Source organism: Zophobas morio, unplaced genomic scaffold (assembly GCF_036711695.1).
Source record: "Zophobas morio isolate AGI-343-1 ecotype UQ-CSIRO unplaced genomic scaffold, CSIRO_AGI_Zmor_V1 ptg000002l, whole genome shotgun sequence".
Lineage (NCBI taxonomy): Eukaryota > Metazoa > Arthropoda > Insecta > Coleoptera > Tenebrionidae > Zophobas > Zophobas morio.
In genome coordinates, this window is record NW_026972107.1 from 26414195 (window position 1) to 26432135 (window position 17941).

The window sequence follows — 17941 nt, forward strand, 5'->3', positions numbered from 1 at the left end:
TTTACTTACTATCGTAAATTTTGGAGATGATGATATTCCATTGTAGTCGGGAAGATCAGACAAATTTTGCTTAGTGTTTTACCATCTACACGATATCCTAACATAGGTACAGAAGCGGCCAGAAAAAGGTGTATTGTATTCTTATTTTTTTTACTTTTGTCATTTTTGCCACGGTGAATGTGCTAATACTGGATGCTAATACTGCATGTAAAAGATTTTCCATCTCAAACGTCATTTATTGACGTCATCTCCAAAATTTATAGTAGTAAATATTATTTAAATTTTATAAAATAAGATACTCCTGCACATGTGGTTTATGAACCTATGTTGAATTTTTGTCCTAGACATGCAGATTTTTGGAGAAAAAAACCAAAATTACAACATCTTGCAATTTAATTTTGAAACTGGAACACCGAATGTCTCTCAAATTTTGCAAACGTTTTAAGATTATCGTAAGCATGGTAAATCGTTAATCAAATTTTTTTCGTTCATGCCCCTCTAAAACAATAGTGACATCAGTTTACAATTTTACCGATTTAATTTATATTTACCAAATATCATTTTTGGTGATTTCAAAAGCACTGTTTATTATTTCAAATTCAATTCTCATTTTTTAGATGAAATTTCTAAACTGGAATCAGTAGAAAGTAAAATGGTACGTTTCGCCCTACATTTTTTTTTTCATTTATTTAAGCTTTTTTACCTGTTTTTTCATCTGTTTTAAAGTACTTATCAAACAAGTCAGTTTTGACGTTGAAGTTTTTTATTGCTTTTTTATACAATAAAAAAGGTCAATTTTTGTTGTGAAGTTTTTTAAGGCATTTTTTCTAACATCTCACTCCATTTTTAAGGTTATTTTTTAAAGGATTTCTAAAGATTTTGACCATGATTCCAGCGAATCCATATAGAAACCACTGACTTAGAGATTTTTACAAAAAAATAAAAAAAAATAGTTCAATGTCAAAATTGGCATGTTTAAAAAAAAATGATAAAGCACTTTATAATATTAAAAAACAAAATCTGGGGTGAAACGTACCATTTTATATACTTACTACTAATTTGTTTCTTGCTTTTTGGTATTATATATTTCATTTTATAGCATTGCGCACTCCTGCATATCTGGTTCATGAATCCGAGTCGAGTTTTCATCAGATTTTTAGGGAAAAAAATCAAAATATGTAACATTTTACAATTTAACTTTGACATTGTAAAACCGAATGATTTGAAAACGTACAAGCTTTTCAGATTATCGTAAGCATATTAAATCGTTAATCAAATTTTTTTCGTTTATGGCATCCTAAAAAATGATGACGCCATTTTATAATTTTGTAGAACAAATGTGTCTTAAATTTTGTAGAACTACATGCTCTATGTATGTGTAATTTAGAATCCGTGTTGTATTTTACAATTTAACTTTAAAATTGCAAAAGCGAAGGTACTGAAATATTGCAAACGTTTTAAGGTTATAGGAAAGGTAATAAGTCATTAATCAATATTTGTTCGTTTAAGGCCTTCCCAAAAAATTATGATGTCATCTTAGAATTAATATTTAAAGATGCATGAGTTGCGGAGATGTTAATTACGCCAGTTTATAGGGATTAACAGTTATCACAAAACGAATATCGCTAATTTTATAATTTTTTAAAGAAGCGGCATTTATCGGACTAGTTCTGTCAAAATAAGCTTTCACAATTATTTTATTAGCTTTGTTTTTCTTGGTAGCGTCATCAAAATTCCAAAAATACATCATTTTTTCAAAACCCCAATGTCGCCAGCAAAACTGAAAATAATAATAGTAATAATAATACCCAAACAACATCTGTATACAATACCACGAGGCCCCACTTTGTAAATTTCCCGGTGAACCCCTAATCAATCCGACACTGTTGCTCTATACCTATATTTTTTATACTTGTGAATTTTTTTTTATTTTTGCTTGAAATAGTAAATAGTTTACCGTAGTAAAAATACTAATACATACCTATAATATAGAATTTTAAAATGTTCAAGTTCTACTACATTTTATGATAGGTTAGCTACACTTCATTTTAAATGTTTAATAAAAGAAAAAGAGTTATACACAAAAATCTGCAAATTATTGTTGGTTACGTTTGCACTTTATAGAGGTTTCTTTATGTCGCTCAATGCAATTGTTGTAACCAAAAGATTTTAGATAAAAAACCGCTCGTAATGAGATTCGAAGCAGCAGGGCAACCCCTACAGTTTCGCAAGAAGTCGAAAGTGGGGTTTGATACACTAATAAGATTTCCCGTGGAGTTTTGACATGCCTGCGCTGAACCTTGCGGCTACCGTTTGGCTAATTGCTTGGGAAAGTTGATTTCTCAACGGGAAGCTAACAGGGAAAATGCAAATTTTCTAATATTTTCAATTATTAAATGAATTATCTTGTTGGAAATACTAAATGAAGGGTCTAACGAGTTTTGCCTTTGCAAATAGAAGCTAGAGTGTCAACAATGGTAATTAGCTGAAGTTCATGTCTAATTTCTCTAAATTACGTCACTTCGTTCTTAATTAACAGTTAAAGCTGATTTACAGTATTCGTCTCTCATGTAACAATTAAAGCTGGTGGGCAAATCTTTGACAGTCTTGACGATAATATCATATTCTTATGTGCACGAAAGCACATTTGCACCGTACTAACTTTGATCTTGAGAGATCAGTAAAATACGAATAGAAGATTAACAATAATTTAAATTATTATAACGTAGCCAACATTTGATAATACATACTTTAAATACAACAATTAATTAGCAAATAAAGTTAATAAATACACGTTTGTAATTTTATTCTCAATGTTTCCTAAGGTTATTTTCATTCTATATGAGTATACAAATGGAAGTGATGCATCAAAATCTTTTCATTTTAAGAATATCGTGCAGATAGTAAAACTTTAACTAAAATTCGTTTGATCCTCCTCACCAAAAATTTGATGTCATCTCAAATTTTTGCTAAAGTCCTAATTAAAATGTGCAAATACACACACAGTATGCCTTATTATTTTAAAACTTATGCATGCAGGTTTTTGAAAATAAATCAAAGTCATACAACAAAATTTTACAAAACCAATTGCTTTAAGATATGGTGCGTACACACTTCGAGCTAATTATGAACGTGCTAAATTGCTAATCAGAATTCATCTGTTCATTCCTTTCAAAAAGTTGACGACGTCATTTTCAATTTTTGTTAGATAAATCTCACTTGAAATGTATAGTGGGCTATGCTCCTTTATTGGTATTTAACACTACACAGGGTTACGTTTACTGCGGCAGTTTAACACCTACATAATTTTAGAAAATTTCAGATCGTTGCCAACACTGCACAGACTGGTTACAGGAGAAATTTTTGATGTTGTTGCCGAAAAGCCCAATATCAGCCTTTGTCGATAAGCATTTTGTATGGATATTTCAACCTTTATTGTATGGTGAACCCTTCATGAACAAGGATTGCACCCATATGCCCATACCACATCCAACATGTGCAAGCGCTAGATTGCTAGAAGCTTATGTTACCCAGTGTTTAAATGTACCTACATTTTGAAAACAAGTGCAGTGGTAGTACCAGTGAAGTGGCCTCTTCGTTCCCCGGACTTAAACCCGTGAATTCTATGGAAGAACTAACTACACGTGTGAATACTGCGGCTGCAACAATTCCTCAAAATCCGGCTATGAATGAGAGGATGCAGACTTCAATGGTCCGGCAAATTCAAGCCTGCATTATACATACAACAGAGAAGAGCTGCATTTTGAGCAATTTTTATATACGGCACTGCAGACATCTAGATATTTGTTGATTTATTAGTTATTAATTTGTTATTGTCGTTGTGTTAAGTTTGTTCTCTATATTTCCATCCGATATTTTATGATTTTATTGTGCCAACGCAGGGTACTACTGATCAACAAGAATTTATTTTGTTGTTAATAAATGAGCATTTTGGGGAATAAATTGGGTTTTTTTGTGTTTATTATTGCTTTTTTCATGAATACATGTGAGCGACGACCTTATATTACCTGTATAAACGTGCGTTTTTGTGAAGCACGGATGGTTTTTGTTGCATCAAGGAAGGTAGGTAGTACACATAGGTGGGTAGCGATTTTCATAGTCCATGTATTTTCAATTTTAAGTCTTGAACGGTAGAGTTGTGAACATGCTGTTATATAGAAAAGTTTACGCTAATAAGCAGTTCCATTATCGGTTAAATTTTTTGCATTCAATTCAATAGCACCCTGTATATTAACTACGGAAACAAAATTATTTTGCTGCGCAGTCAGCTTAAAAAGGGTCTTTAATAACGTACAAGAAACAGATAATAAAAATGATAGAAAGTTTTTATTATATAAAATGGAAAACATAGGATAAATAAGCGGAAAATTAGGGAAGACATTTAATATAACCAAGGGTGTGAGAGGGGGAATCACATAAAACCCAAGAATCCAAAGATACAGAAAACTACACAAACATAAAGATAAATGAACCCTTCTGCGCAAAAAACAGAAACGAATTTCAAGGTAAAAAACAAAAAAAGTGTAGTTAACAAAATGAAAAGCACAATAAAAAAATAAAGACGAAGCAGTTGAAATGGTTCAGTCACTTGTATGGTTGGTTAGGGTGAAAGACGATAGATAGGTAGTGAAATTAATGTGGAAAACAATAACATATTCTAAAAGAAGGCCCGGTCGACTCGAAAAACTTAGAATGATGAAATAGCCAAAGTACTAAAAGAACTAGTCAGGAGCAAAAAAAGAAGCAGAAATACGAACAAATGGAGAAAAATGTGATTCATGAAGTCATGATACAACGTTCTTTACTCTTTAATGTTTTTATTTTTGGAATTATTTGTACGGGAATTAAAAACAAAATTAATGAATAAATTTTCTCGCTTAAATCAAGAATGGTTTAGCAAAATTCTAAGAATATAGTGCTATATTCTTTATTTTAACGTATTGGGCATTAACATAAAAATGAAGAACCCATAAATTGGAACACATAATTAGATAAATTAACGTAACTAATGGCGAATTGAGTGGTACCAGTCACCTAAAGAACTTCCCTTGAAAAATAAAAGCTTTTGATTTTCCGAACATTTACATTTACTCGTATTTATAACCTATTAAAACAAATACATATAATGGATAACTAATACCAGTCAGGGGCGGCTGGTGCGTCTACAAACACACTGGACATGGTAAAATAGTAATTTTCAATATTTAAAAAATTATTTGGAAATTTGTGTCATAATTATCAAAACTAATTTATTTATCTCGCTCCACTTGTATAAAAAGTATCAAAACTTGCATCCACTTACATCTAAAGACGTGTGCCTTGGATATATGATATGTTTAAGATATGTTATTGCTGATAAAAGCCGGGCACAGAGACCAAATCATGGCTGATTTAGATAATAATAATAATAATAATAATACTTTATTACGGAATTTCTCCAATTTACACAAAATATATAACTACAATATGTAAGCTATAGTAAGAAAAAATAAATAAAATATAAATATAAATATAAAAATAAAAAAAAAGAAAAAAGCAATTATAAATATAAATTGTCTTTACACTCAATTCAAATTAAATTTAAACCCAAATATGAAATAACTAATAAATTACATTATATTATTCATCAATTTTTTAAACGCTCCAAGTTTTGTATCAAAGATTTGAAATTTCTCCTCTCCAGCTAGATTATTGGCAGATTCCATCATTCTCCGAAGTGGATGATTAACTGCGTTATTGGTAGAAACAATAGCGGTTCTAAAGATGGTACAAGTTCTAGTTGATCTACTATTTGAAGTCGGGGCTCTGAATTTCAACTGAGATAACAGATTGCTACTATCTATTCTACCGTTTAGTATAGCATGTAGAGTGCATAAATCAGCCATGTTCCTTCGCGCCAATAAGGATTTTATATTAAGAAGATTCATTGCCCATTCATATTGACCATGATGATGTATGTGGTGTTCCTTAAATTCAATGATTCTGAGAAATTTTTTTTGAACGCGTTCTAAAAGACTGATGTCGTTTTTATATATTGGATACCATATTGGAAAACAATATTCTAAAATAGAGCGTAGAACAACCATTGAACAATATAACGTCTTTAATGCGGACAAATTCATATCCATGCAATATCGTTGTATAAAACCCCACATACGTAAAGATTTATTAGATATATAATGATAGTGTTTTTTGAATGAAAGTGATGAATCAAAGATTACACCCAAATCCTTAATTTCAATAACAGACTTGAGAGTGGTATTACCAATAAGATAATCATACTTAATCGAAGAATTCTTATTAGAAAAAGTAATTTGATAACATTTATCTAAATTTAAATTTAATGAATTTAAGTCACACCAGTTGAGTAAATTATTCAAGTCAGCCTGCAATTCATGGCAATCAATAGGAGTTATGATTTCTTTGAAAACCTTTAGATCGTCCGCAAAAAGTAAAAATTTTGAATATTTGAAACAATAACTTACGTCGTTCATGAACAAAAGAAATAAAATTGGTCCACAATGCGATCCTTGAGGTACCCCAGAAGTAACTTTAAAAGGATCGGAGAGATAATTGCCAATTTTTACCTGTTGCCACTTGCCTGTTAAAAACGAAGTCAACCAATCAATCGTATTTTGTCTAAAACCCATACTAGTCAATTTTAATATCAAAACGTTGTGATCTACACGATCGAACGCTTTCGCAAAATCAGTATAGATCGTGTCAACCTGGTTTCTATTTGCAAAGACATCATTGAGATAGGAATAGTACTCCAGTAAATTGGATAATGTTGACTTATTCTTACAGAAACCGTGTTGATGAACTGTAAGTATCCTTGAAGCCATCCATTGCAGTTGTTTAGCGACTATGGAATCTAAAATTTTTGGGACAACCGACTGGTTGCAAACACCTCTGTAATTTTCTACTTTACTGTGATGTCCCGCTTTAAAAATAGGCTTAATGTAACTCAGCTTCCAAATTTCAGGAAATTTACCACTCTTCAATGACATGCTGAATATTTTATATAATGGTCTAGATAGGGTGCATACACATTTTTTTACTAATACATTGCTTATGTTGTCAGGTCCTGCAACTGATGAATCGTCTAGAGAAGTAATAGCATCAAATATGTCTTTAATAGTAACTGTAAGGCCGTTGTCCGAAACTTCATCATTTAATTGAATATTCCGATGTACATTAGAAGCATCACTCTTGTTGTAAACCGATGAAAAAAATTGTGCAAACAATTTACAAATTTCTTTACCACTATGTACCGTTTCATTTAAGTAAGACATTACATTTGGAATATTATTAACGGCTTTTCTCTCTCGAATAAATTTCCAAAAGAAATTTGGATTGTTAATAACAGAAGTGTTAACTTTTGTCATGTAAGATTTGTATAGGTCCTTGGAAAGTAACTTGCATTTGGATCTCAAACTTTTAAAGTATAAGTAATCATTTATATTATTTGATTGTTTAAACTTAGCATGAGCTTGAACTTTTTTATGACAAAGTATTCTCAATTCAGGACTGAACCACTTTGGATATTTAGATGGTTTCATTCTTATAACTTTCTTTGGAATATAAGCTTCCATACCAACATTTAAAATATCATAAAAGATCGATATCATCTCATCCAACCCTATTCCTTCCAAACATCTATCCCAATTTATGGAAGCAAGAAAATCATTCAATAAAATATAATTGCCATTCCTATAATCATATATCAAAAATTCCGTTTCCAAGGAATCATTATGAACAACCGAAATCAACCAGGAGTAAGAAATATGATGCAAGCTATTGTCAAACATGGGATCAATAGCAGAACTAACTACTAAATCAGACACATTTGTAAAGACCAAGTCCAAGATGTTTTGTTTACACCGTTGCCATGGAAACCACACGTCGTAGCCGCGGTCCCTGTTCCGACCGTGCTCGGCAGGATTGAGTTACTATCGCGGGTTTTAATTTTCACTCTGCGCAAACACGTATGATAAATATCCTTGGATAATCTTCTCGGTAATGCAGACATTCGGAAACAACTACACACCGCCTATATTAATAATATTCGGGGACATAACGCAAGGGTCGACAAAAATCGCCATATATTACGCCGATTGATAATATGCATACAATTTTGTGCAGTGTTTGAACTTGCTTTACGTGGACATGACAAAAGTAAGGAATCACAATTTTACGCCTGAATTGGACTCTGTTTTATCAAATCATTTGAAAGAAGCAACGGTTTTTAAAGAACGCCTAAAACTGTTCAAAATGAGCTTTTAGATGCCATGAACGTAAAATTTTAACCGAAGGCAGAAAGGTATGTGGAGAAATCCTTTTTTACTTTTATTGAATGTATTTTTGTATTTATTTCCGTCACACAATTTCGTCTATTAATTAGTAATAACAACCTGTTTTATATCTTCATATTTAACTCATCAATCAAATTGTGTCCCCCCCTTTCAAAAGGTCACGAGCCGCCACTGATACCAGTAGCAGTGTAAAAAGCTAAATGACATCCTATAAATTAATGTGTTTTAACATTCTATTTTTTTTTCTTGTTTGCCTAAGACATCGAACTTTTTTTTAATGATACTCGATGCATTTTTTCTCAGATTTTCGTAGAGCTTTAATACTTTAATTACCTCGCGCGCATTATGTTACGAAAACACACTTGGTTCTATTTTATCTGGAATAATAAATATAACACGAAACGGATTAACAACTGCTACAAGATACGTTGATAAAGGTAGAATCTGTAGGTGCAATTCTGTAACAACTTGTTAAATTTAAAGGGTGTTAAATTTCCAATAGTAACATAGTTAAATTCGTAAATCTGACTGAGTGTTTATTTTTAACAACCGTTAATTTTAACACATTTTGATACAGTATTTAGTGAGTTTTCCCAGTTGAGAATGTTTCGATCAACATTACCCTAAAATCGCGCGTATAGTCCGCGGACTATACGTTGTTTTCCCTGACGCCGGGTGCGGACTATATGCAGGGCGGACTATAGGCGAGGGCGGACTATACGCTGTAGGAAAACCAACCAAAAATTTAAACGCAAAATAAAAAAAATTATTGGGCATTCTCAATATAAATGAAAAATAAAATATATAACAAAAATAAAAAGATTCTCAAAAGTACCTAGATACTTAAATTTAGGTACCTAAATAGCAAATATCGAACCTTATCGAACCATACAGACACGCACATTGTCCGCGGATTATACGCGAGGTTGCGGACTATCTGATTTTTAGGAGGAAGATTTAAAAACTGCGGACTATACGTGAGGGCGGACTATGCTCGGGGGCGGACTATACGCGCGATTTTAGGGTATTTCACCTAGGACACGTCTGTCAATTCCCACATATAGTGTATAATTTTTGGAAATTTCATTCTACCCTATAAAATTTTATTGACGATAACGAAACGGACAGTAGTACAATGGTAAGAAATATTTATGGCTCACACCAGTTCACTCGAATTTGTCTGAGAACATTTAGCAGGTATTTGTACTTATAAAATAATGGTCATTTCCGTTCATGAGTAACGATGGTCCCTGTCCGGACCTGGATTATTCTGCTTTCTAACATCTGGGGATTACCGGCACGCGAAAACTTAAGTTGTAAATATTTCTTGTTACTGTACTACTGTTCGTCTCGTTATTGCCGATAAAATTTTATAAGGTACAATGAAATTTCCAAAACTATAATACTAATAATAAAACCCTGGAGCTTTTGTTTGATCAATAAAAAAAAATAGATAATAGAGCATTAATAACATAAAAAAACAAAAGCGACATGCGAACCGTAAACGATTTTCGCATTATATGTTTGAAACCAAACATTCGGCGTACTCGGCTACGTAACAACCTTGTATGCACCCCGCTTATACTAGTATAAAAGTCTGTGGTACAATTTCGATTTGTTTGCGAAAATTTGAATGCTCTGGGGAAATCTAAAGACGGATTCATAAAGAACAAATACAGAAATATATTATGTTAAAAAATGTAAACCCTACTTACTATGAAAAATTTTGAGGGGTTGTTATCACATTGATTGTGGGATGATTGGAAAAACTTTGGTTAGCGTTTGACCATCTACATGATATTTCTAAAATACATACAAAATTTGGCAACAATCGGTCCAGTAGTTTCGGAGATTACGTGACCAATAAAAATCGATACAGACACCAGACAAACAGACAGACAGACATGCAGATGGAATCACTTTTTTCGTATTTTAGGGATTATGAAACCTTGAGAAAATATGAAAGCAGCAATTCGTCAGATGGACTCGATTACTATACTTATTTAGCTCGCGAAGAAAAACAGTTTAAAGTGAGTATTTTATATGCCCAGTTGTTTCAAATTTATTTAATTTGTGAATTTAACTATATAATTTTAATTAAATAACTTTTCTTTTATTGTTGTCATTATTAGAAATTTATATTGGCGACATTTCTATTATTTCATTAATTAAATTTTTCTTGTTTAGTTTATTTTAATAACTATTAGCAATTACTGGACATGTAACTATGTGTACAATAGGCTTTTTGAAAAAAAAATGGCAATTAAACTTTGGTAAAAAATAACAATAACTAAAAGTCGTTGTTTATATTAAGGATTTAAAAAAAAAGTATTACTTAAAAAAAAGAGTGGATTAACTTGAAAATGATCTACCTTAAGTTACGGTTGCTATGTACCCTTGGGCCTTTTTCTGCTTTTTCAAAAAAGTGAAATAAAAATATTCGCATTACAACTCCAATTAAATAAAGTTAGACGTCAATTTTTGTTGGTAAATATTTTTAACACTGAAAGAAAAATGTATTTATGATTTTGTATGAAAATAATTCTATTAATGCTAAAAATAAAAAAAATAACACGTTACTTTATGCTAAACAAATGGCATTCTTCTTGATGTTTCGAACGAATAATCTGTAGAAGACGTCCTATGTTATATTGGATGAAAAAACAGATATACATATATTATTTATAAAAAATATCTAAACGTGAAACTTCGAGGATATATCAATCTCTTAACAAACTTAATAAAAGGGTCATTTGCGTTCCAACAGCGTAGTACAATTTTTTTGGATCCAACTGAAGTACAATTTTATAGAAAACCAAATGAATACAAACATATGTGACATCATAAAAATGTATCTTTTCTGTTTGAAACAAGGTACTTGCTTTTTTTAGACTTAAGAAATCCATAAAATCAAAAAAATAATTCTGGCAGTTTTACAGAAAATGTAAAAAGTAGATACCTATATAGGTAAAACAAACAAAGACAATGGCACTTAAGTAGATACGTATAAAATTTTATTTCGAAGTCATTTTGGTTTTCTTCTACATATTACCATAATGTCTACGATTTACAACACACTTAAACAATCACCGAAAACTGTGGTATAGATAACACGCCGAAGAAAAAAGCTTTCGTTGATACTGATATAAATTACGTTTCCGTCATCTTTAGTAAAACATCTGTTTTGGTTAATAATTTTTATAACTTCTACGAACACTGATGTGATAAAAGCACTCTTGTGCTAATTCAACAAAAAAAAGTGCGCCCCCGGGTGGGCTCGAACCACCAACCTTTCGGTTAACAGCCGAACGCGCTAGCCGATTGCGCCACGGAGGCTCTTGTTCGGGGTTCTGTTTTTTTCCGCAGATTAGGTGGAATTATCTTTACAATTCTAAAATTTTATTTTTACATTACTTCAAACTTTTAAAAAACAAACTATAAACAATTAACTTTTTTTTAGATTTTCTTTGCATGTAAAACGTAAAAACAATGAGACATAATCATGTGGTCAATATTGATTTTAGTTCTACAATTTTCTTTATTAAATCTGTAATATATTTTATTAGTATAATATTTTTAATTTTACAATTTTATATCACTCAAGACACTAAATAAGTAATTTCAATTTAACTATAGGCAACCGAATATACATCTGTATCGTAAGATCGGTTGCCCACGTTCATGATATAAAAATTTATAATACGTGTTCAATGCTTATCAGACTTTTTTCTCTTCAAAAAACTAAAAATTATCCATTATAAATAACGTAATAATTTCAAATATCAACTTCTACCCTACCTTTTGCATATTTTCAAATGCTTCCTTATACCTAAACAATTTTAAAGACTTCTTAATCCAGTCAGGTAATGCCTCTTTGACTGGTGTGCGGCTATATCTTTCATCCAACAATAAAATAGTGGCATAATCGTTTTTGTGCCTTACAGCTCTTCCTATTGATTGATTAACTGCTTTCATACACATCCCTTCATAAAACATTTTTCCAGCTCCAGAACCCTATAATCTAATTAGTCATAATAATTTAATATCTTTACCATACTGCACCTCTGTTTTATCTAAATATGTCATTTTTTCTTTCAAATCTGGGGCCGTTATGTTAGCATACGGTAGCCCTACTACAATAATACATCTTCCTAAATCGTCGCTGAAATTTAAACCCTCGCTCAGTTTCCCACCTAACGCAAATTGTTATAAAAAAAAAAACAACAAACAAGTGATAAAAAAATATACCAACTACACTCAGCAGTAGCGCATTTCCTGACTTGTGAATGGCATCAGCATACGACTTTAACACTGAATCCACAGAACTAGAATCATGAGGTTCGCGGAAAACCGTTCTACCAAAAGAGAAATCTTTAATCTGTTGCCATACCCAATTTTCGTAATTATACGACGGAAAAAACACAACAATCCCGCCTCTAACTGATTTACAAGTTTCGCGTATTATCTCCTTTATGCTGCCGCCCTACAACTTCACAATAAATAGCTGGAATTATAAAATAAAGAACTCTCCAAACCATTGTCATTCTTTGTTCATAGTTAAATATTAATTTCTCCTTGTTTGGCCCCTCTGTTATTATAATCGGCAAAATATTTTCTGGTGGAATAATATGATCACATGAAAATTCGACAATACGTTCAAGTGGTGCGCCTGAATTAATGTACAGACGATTTTTAAATTCGCCACTTGGTTTCATCGTTCCTCCAGCAACAATGACCGAGCGCGCAAGTTTAACGATATCTTGAAAATTCTGCGAAGGGTTTAAAAGTAAAAACTGTAACTTCGTTTTCGTGTTGTCATCGTTATTATGAATAAAAATACGACCATCACTGTAGGAGTACGTAAGTGATTCCAAGAATGAAATTATGGCAAGGAGAGGATTAGTTAAAGAAAATTGAGACGCCTTCTCGTCCGCTATTTCAGTTTGGGTTTCATTTTTGTTTCCAATCGATGAGAGAAAATCACGAATGCCTTTTTTCGTCGGTTTTTCGACAATACCTTTATCGAAAGGGTATTTAAGTGCGTAAGTACGTACCTAAAAATTATTTGGAATTTAGTGACGCATGCAACCAGTAATACAACCAGAGAAAAATTTGCAATCTACAACATACCTTTTGAGCAATACGGCTTTCCTTACAAAATTTTAACAACCTAAACATATTAAAATTATCAATTTTTGCAGTTACAACAAAATTCTCAACGGTAAAAGTGTTCGTCTTAACTTGGTTACTCTTCTCTAAAATAGTTTAATCTGGGCATTAACAAGTAAGTATTTTTAAGACCATACCCAATAGCTGTTGCAACTTGGTCATAACAAAGATAAGCTGATTAATTGACAGTAAATTTGATGGTGAAAAACGAGCATGAAACCTTTGCTTATAACATTTCACTTGAAGTAAACCTTGATCTATTTGATTGTAATTTACTTCAGAGTTATGCATTTGAGCCATTGCCTCCAGTAAATTATGAGCTTCATCAATTACTATAACGCTACCCTTTAAATCAATTCCTTAAACGTTTCTGTACTTTACTTTTTGCTAACTTTTATTTCTCACTTACCATTAGCTTCTCTTGTAGCTTTGTGAAGAATTGTATTATAAGGAACCAAAACAACTTCTGCATCTTCTGCTGCTAATCTACTGGAATAATAAGGACAAGCATTTAGTTGTTTACCATTTTTGACCAAATCCTCTACATCTAGAACTTCTGTTAATGTTAAATCTTTCAGATCTTCAATAGGGCCTTGTTTGTAGTATGGACACTTGGAATTTTCGCCTTTTTGTTTTTTCACAACCCTACCATCTACATCAGTTTTTGATTTTGTTAACTTTTTCTGTTTATCAAGGCATTTTTCATTTATTAAAGAACTGTTCTTTAACTTGTTAACATTAGGATTTATGCAATACGTCTGTCTAGACGCTAACGAAGCAACTCTTAGATCTTTAGCAAAGGGTGACTTGAGAATTTCTCCCACAAACTGACTTAATTGAGAATGAGTTCTGCTGCAAATAAAAATCTAAACAAACTATACAGAATATGAAAATTACAAAATAAAATTACTTTTGTTGGTTTATATTTACTTTCACATTCTTCACTTTCTTCTTCTTCATCTGCGTTATTCCCCACCTCAAGTACAATGTCATCATCGTCGTCATTTTTCTCTTTCTCCACTATTACTTCTCTTTTTATTAACTTCTTTTTATGAATGTCATTTTTTTTCTTTTTCAAGTTTTCCATTTTTGTATCATAATCGATTATTCTATTGTGCTGAATCTTTAATTCATTAATTTTACGTGTTAACTCGATTTCTTGTGACTGGGTTGACAACCAGTCACTAGTATTTGACGAGACTTTGCATTTTTGATTTTGCAGCTCAATAATTTGACTTTCGAGCCATTCCCTTTCGTAATTATTGTGATCTTTAAGCCAGCGAATCGCTCCACAGATGATACTAAGTGACTTTCCCTGAAATTCGAGATTTTATCATTGTTCCAGCTTAATTACATACCAACAGTTCCAGTTGGGCTTTCAAATATTCCCAATTTTTTATTTTCGATGACATCATATAAACATTTCATAAAATTATGTTGTATTGAGTACGGTTGAAAAGGAAAATCGAATTCTTCAGGAGCTTCCATAATAATTACAAACTAAAAATGAACCGTGTTTTGTTGTTTAAAAAGCGCACTGTTGACACGACATTTGAGGTTAAAATTAAATTATTTCCCTCCAAAAATGTTAACAATTATTACAAATAGAATCCGACAGATGGCAGCCTCAAATTTATTTATTTTTTAATGTAGAAAATAATAATAATAATAAGACAACTATTTTAGATAATGTTTATCTATTAACAGTAAAAAGCAAGGTCAATTATTATAAAACACGTGTTGGCTTCAAGATTTTTGGCACAATCGTTTGTATGTAACACCAGTGATGACTTGTACCAGAGATAATAGAGATATGACAGCTCGCAAAATTAAGCGACAATAGTCCTTACGTACTGTGCCCCAAACCGTCACTTTCGGGCGCGCTATTTAAATTGAAGTGAAACTTTCGTAGCGCGGCTATTTGATTACCAGGGATATTTCCAATCGTAAGAATATACCAAAAGTGGTTAATCTTTCTTCCAAAAATACTAGGTTCCTCATAAATGGAAAAAGACAAGATTAAAAAAATTACAATCATTAAGTTTATTCGAAAAATGATTGTAAATATTACATCTAACATTTGTTGGTGCTTTTGTAATGTTTACATCCTGATTAATAGTAAATGGATAAAAAAAAACATTAAATTACTCAAGATGCTTGTATTAACTTTTCTTATCCTTTAAAACTCTAAAATGTGCATACACAACACAAACTGTACAATTTTATAGCGAAGATAATAATAAAAGTACCCTCTAGCCCATTCGACGATTGTTATTACAACCTAACGTTGAAATTCAAGGACGACACTTTAAGGGGTACAAATACAGTTACAATATTGAATGTTACCTTTTCATTGCGAAGATGACTTTAGTCACTTTTAGTTCTGTGCGGGTGTTAATAAAACTATTTTTATCCTCATATTATTAATAGTTATTTGCATCACACTTTATTAAAATATAAGCAAATACAAGCTATTGTTCTGTATAAAATATATGCAGCACAACCCAACTGGTAATTGTGCTATTGATTTAGCAACATTTTGTGGGGGCTAACAAATCCCACAAAATTGTGCAACATGTAATATTTGTATATAGTCTGTATTTATTGACTTCCAACCACTATCACCCTGAAACTTTCACTCACTTCGTCCACCTGCATGTCGTAAAACCTATCTTTTGTTCGCCCTTCCCAATAATTCTTATCCTTCGAAGATTTCGAGTACCTTCTAAGAACCCTTTCGACACAACCGTTTCACCGCTCTCTACCGACCTGTTTTTTCATTTTCAAAATCACAGACTCTAACACTTTTCCCTTATATACTGAACCGACAACATAAAAAATAAATACACCACGAACGCAAGTCCTGTTTTAATCATCTGATCACACCACAATTCTTATCTGCTAATGAAGATATCTCCAATTTAAGTGAGACCACCATAATTAATAATTCCCAACCACCTCATAATGCACTAAAAATACATAGGATAGAGTACAAAGAGTTTGGTTCAGCTGAACAAAATATCTTACGATAAATATGTGGATACTCAGTGGATGCATGCTTAAAACACTCTTCTCAGATATGCTGTGAATATACAAATGCATGTGGCAGAAATTCTAGAGACTACATTATTGTCGTTTCCAAGCCCACTATTCTGAAACTTTATCTTATGGCAATCTTAATGTTCCGTATGAACAGTTTGCATATTACATTGAACAATTAGAAAATGCCTTCAGTAGTTCATTTGAACATAATACACTTTTGCTTCAAGTTCCTAGACAACTTAAAAATCAGCTGGCCTTAATAGCATCCATGTAGTAATCTCCCCCTTGATTACCTTTTGTCATTATTTGTGCGATTACGTATATTTTATACATTGAAATTCCATAATAGGGAACTACAGAAGCAACCTAAAAAACAGAGGAAATGAATCATTTTGTCCCATTTATAGAGCATTTGCCAGTTCCATCGATTAATAATTAATTATAACTGCAGAAAATCATCGGTTTACTTATCGATGTTATTTTTATAGAACTATTCCTGTACTTACCAATAGTATATTGTTTGTTAAAATGTATGTAACTGTAATAAATACATACATACATATGCAGTTAACATGACTTTTCTTTTATAATTTGAAACCATCGCATCATATTTAATTGAGGTTATCTCAGAGTTCGTGTTTTCGTTCGTTATGTCACTTTTACTAGTAATATATTTAGTAACATTTAACCAGAGATTTCTTAGTAACTAAGGTTACTAAGAAATCTCTGCATTTAACATACATGTTAGGATATCAGGTTTACCACCACAAATGTTGTGCCCCCAACCGTCCTTTACGTCAAATTCTGTGTTCACTTCGCTCCCATGCATTTCTTATGGAGCATTCAAAAGCTGTCACATCTCTGTTATCTCTGCTTGTACCATGCACCAGGAGATAAACACAATAATTTAAATGGCATGTTTTAGGTTCATCACTGTTTTAGGTACTGCATATATCACCTACAACAGTGTTATTAACAAACATGAAAAGAACAAACCTTACTTAAATGTTAAATGCTGCAGTGTAGCTATAAAGTAGGTTACCAAAGTTGACGACATTCTTTATGTTAGAGAAAATTGTCTATATTTTAACAGACTTCAAATGAGCCACGAATTAGCGTTAGGGAAAGAAATTAAATACTTATTTATGAACCAAATTAAATATCGTAGTAAAATCAATAAACCATAGGTTTACCTACCATAATAGATACTGGTTATTGTTTATTAGACAGAAAAGCTTTGTATAGTCATATAGGTAAATATAAATCCCATATTAAGGTTTTCATGTTTTTATTTTCTTAAAAAAATAAATACTTTGTTATTACACGCTCAACTCATGTAAATTTTACGTATCATTTATTTTCTGCTTCGCGTTGGTCTATAATTCAAACTATGG

The 17941-nt window shown here is 31.8% G+C and overlaps 1 protein-coding gene, 1 long non-coding RNA gene and 1 other non-coding gene across 4 annotated transcripts; all 3 read right to left on the reverse strand.

Moving 5' to 3' along the window:
- Positions 1 to 11598: 11598 nt before the first annotated feature.
- Positions 11599 to 11672, reverse strand: Trnan-guu (transfer RNA asparagine (anticodon GUU)). Its single transcript has one exon. It is a non-coding gene; the product is annotated as a tRNA-Asn (tRNA).
- A 263-nt stretch (positions 11673 to 11935) lies between these two features.
- Positions 11936 to 15489, reverse strand: LOC135131968 (ATP-dependent DNA helicase DDX11-like). Its single transcript, XM_064059852.1, has 10 exons — positions 14868 to 15489; positions 14416 to 14820; positions 13915 to 14371; positions 13643 to 13864; positions 13467 to 13591; positions 12872 to 13390; positions 12585 to 12819; positions 12399 to 12529; positions 12135 to 12350; positions 11936 to 12077 (listed from the first exon to the last, which is right to left on the reverse strand). Exons 1-10 carry the CDS (start codon positions 14991 to 14993, stop codon positions 12054 to 12056), a joined length of 2460 nt encoding a protein of 819 aa, XP_063915922.1. The 5' UTR covers positions 14994 to 15489; the 3' UTR covers positions 11936 to 12053.
- A 422-nt stretch (positions 15490 to 15911) lies between these two features.
- LOC135131975 (uncharacterized) lies at positions 15912 to 17400 on the reverse strand. 2 transcript variants are annotated; one of them, XR_010280958.1, is made up of 4 exons: positions 17310 to 17400; positions 17054 to 17209; positions 16533 to 16913; positions 15912 to 16474 (listed from the first exon to the last, which is right to left on the reverse strand). It is a non-coding gene; the product is annotated as an uncharacterized LOC135131975 (long non-coding RNA). The 2 variants fall into 2 exon arrangements; XR_010280957.1 differs by lacking the exon at positions 17310 to 17400 and having other exon boundaries at positions 17054 to 17294.
- Positions 17401 to 17941: the final 541 nt, after the last annotated feature.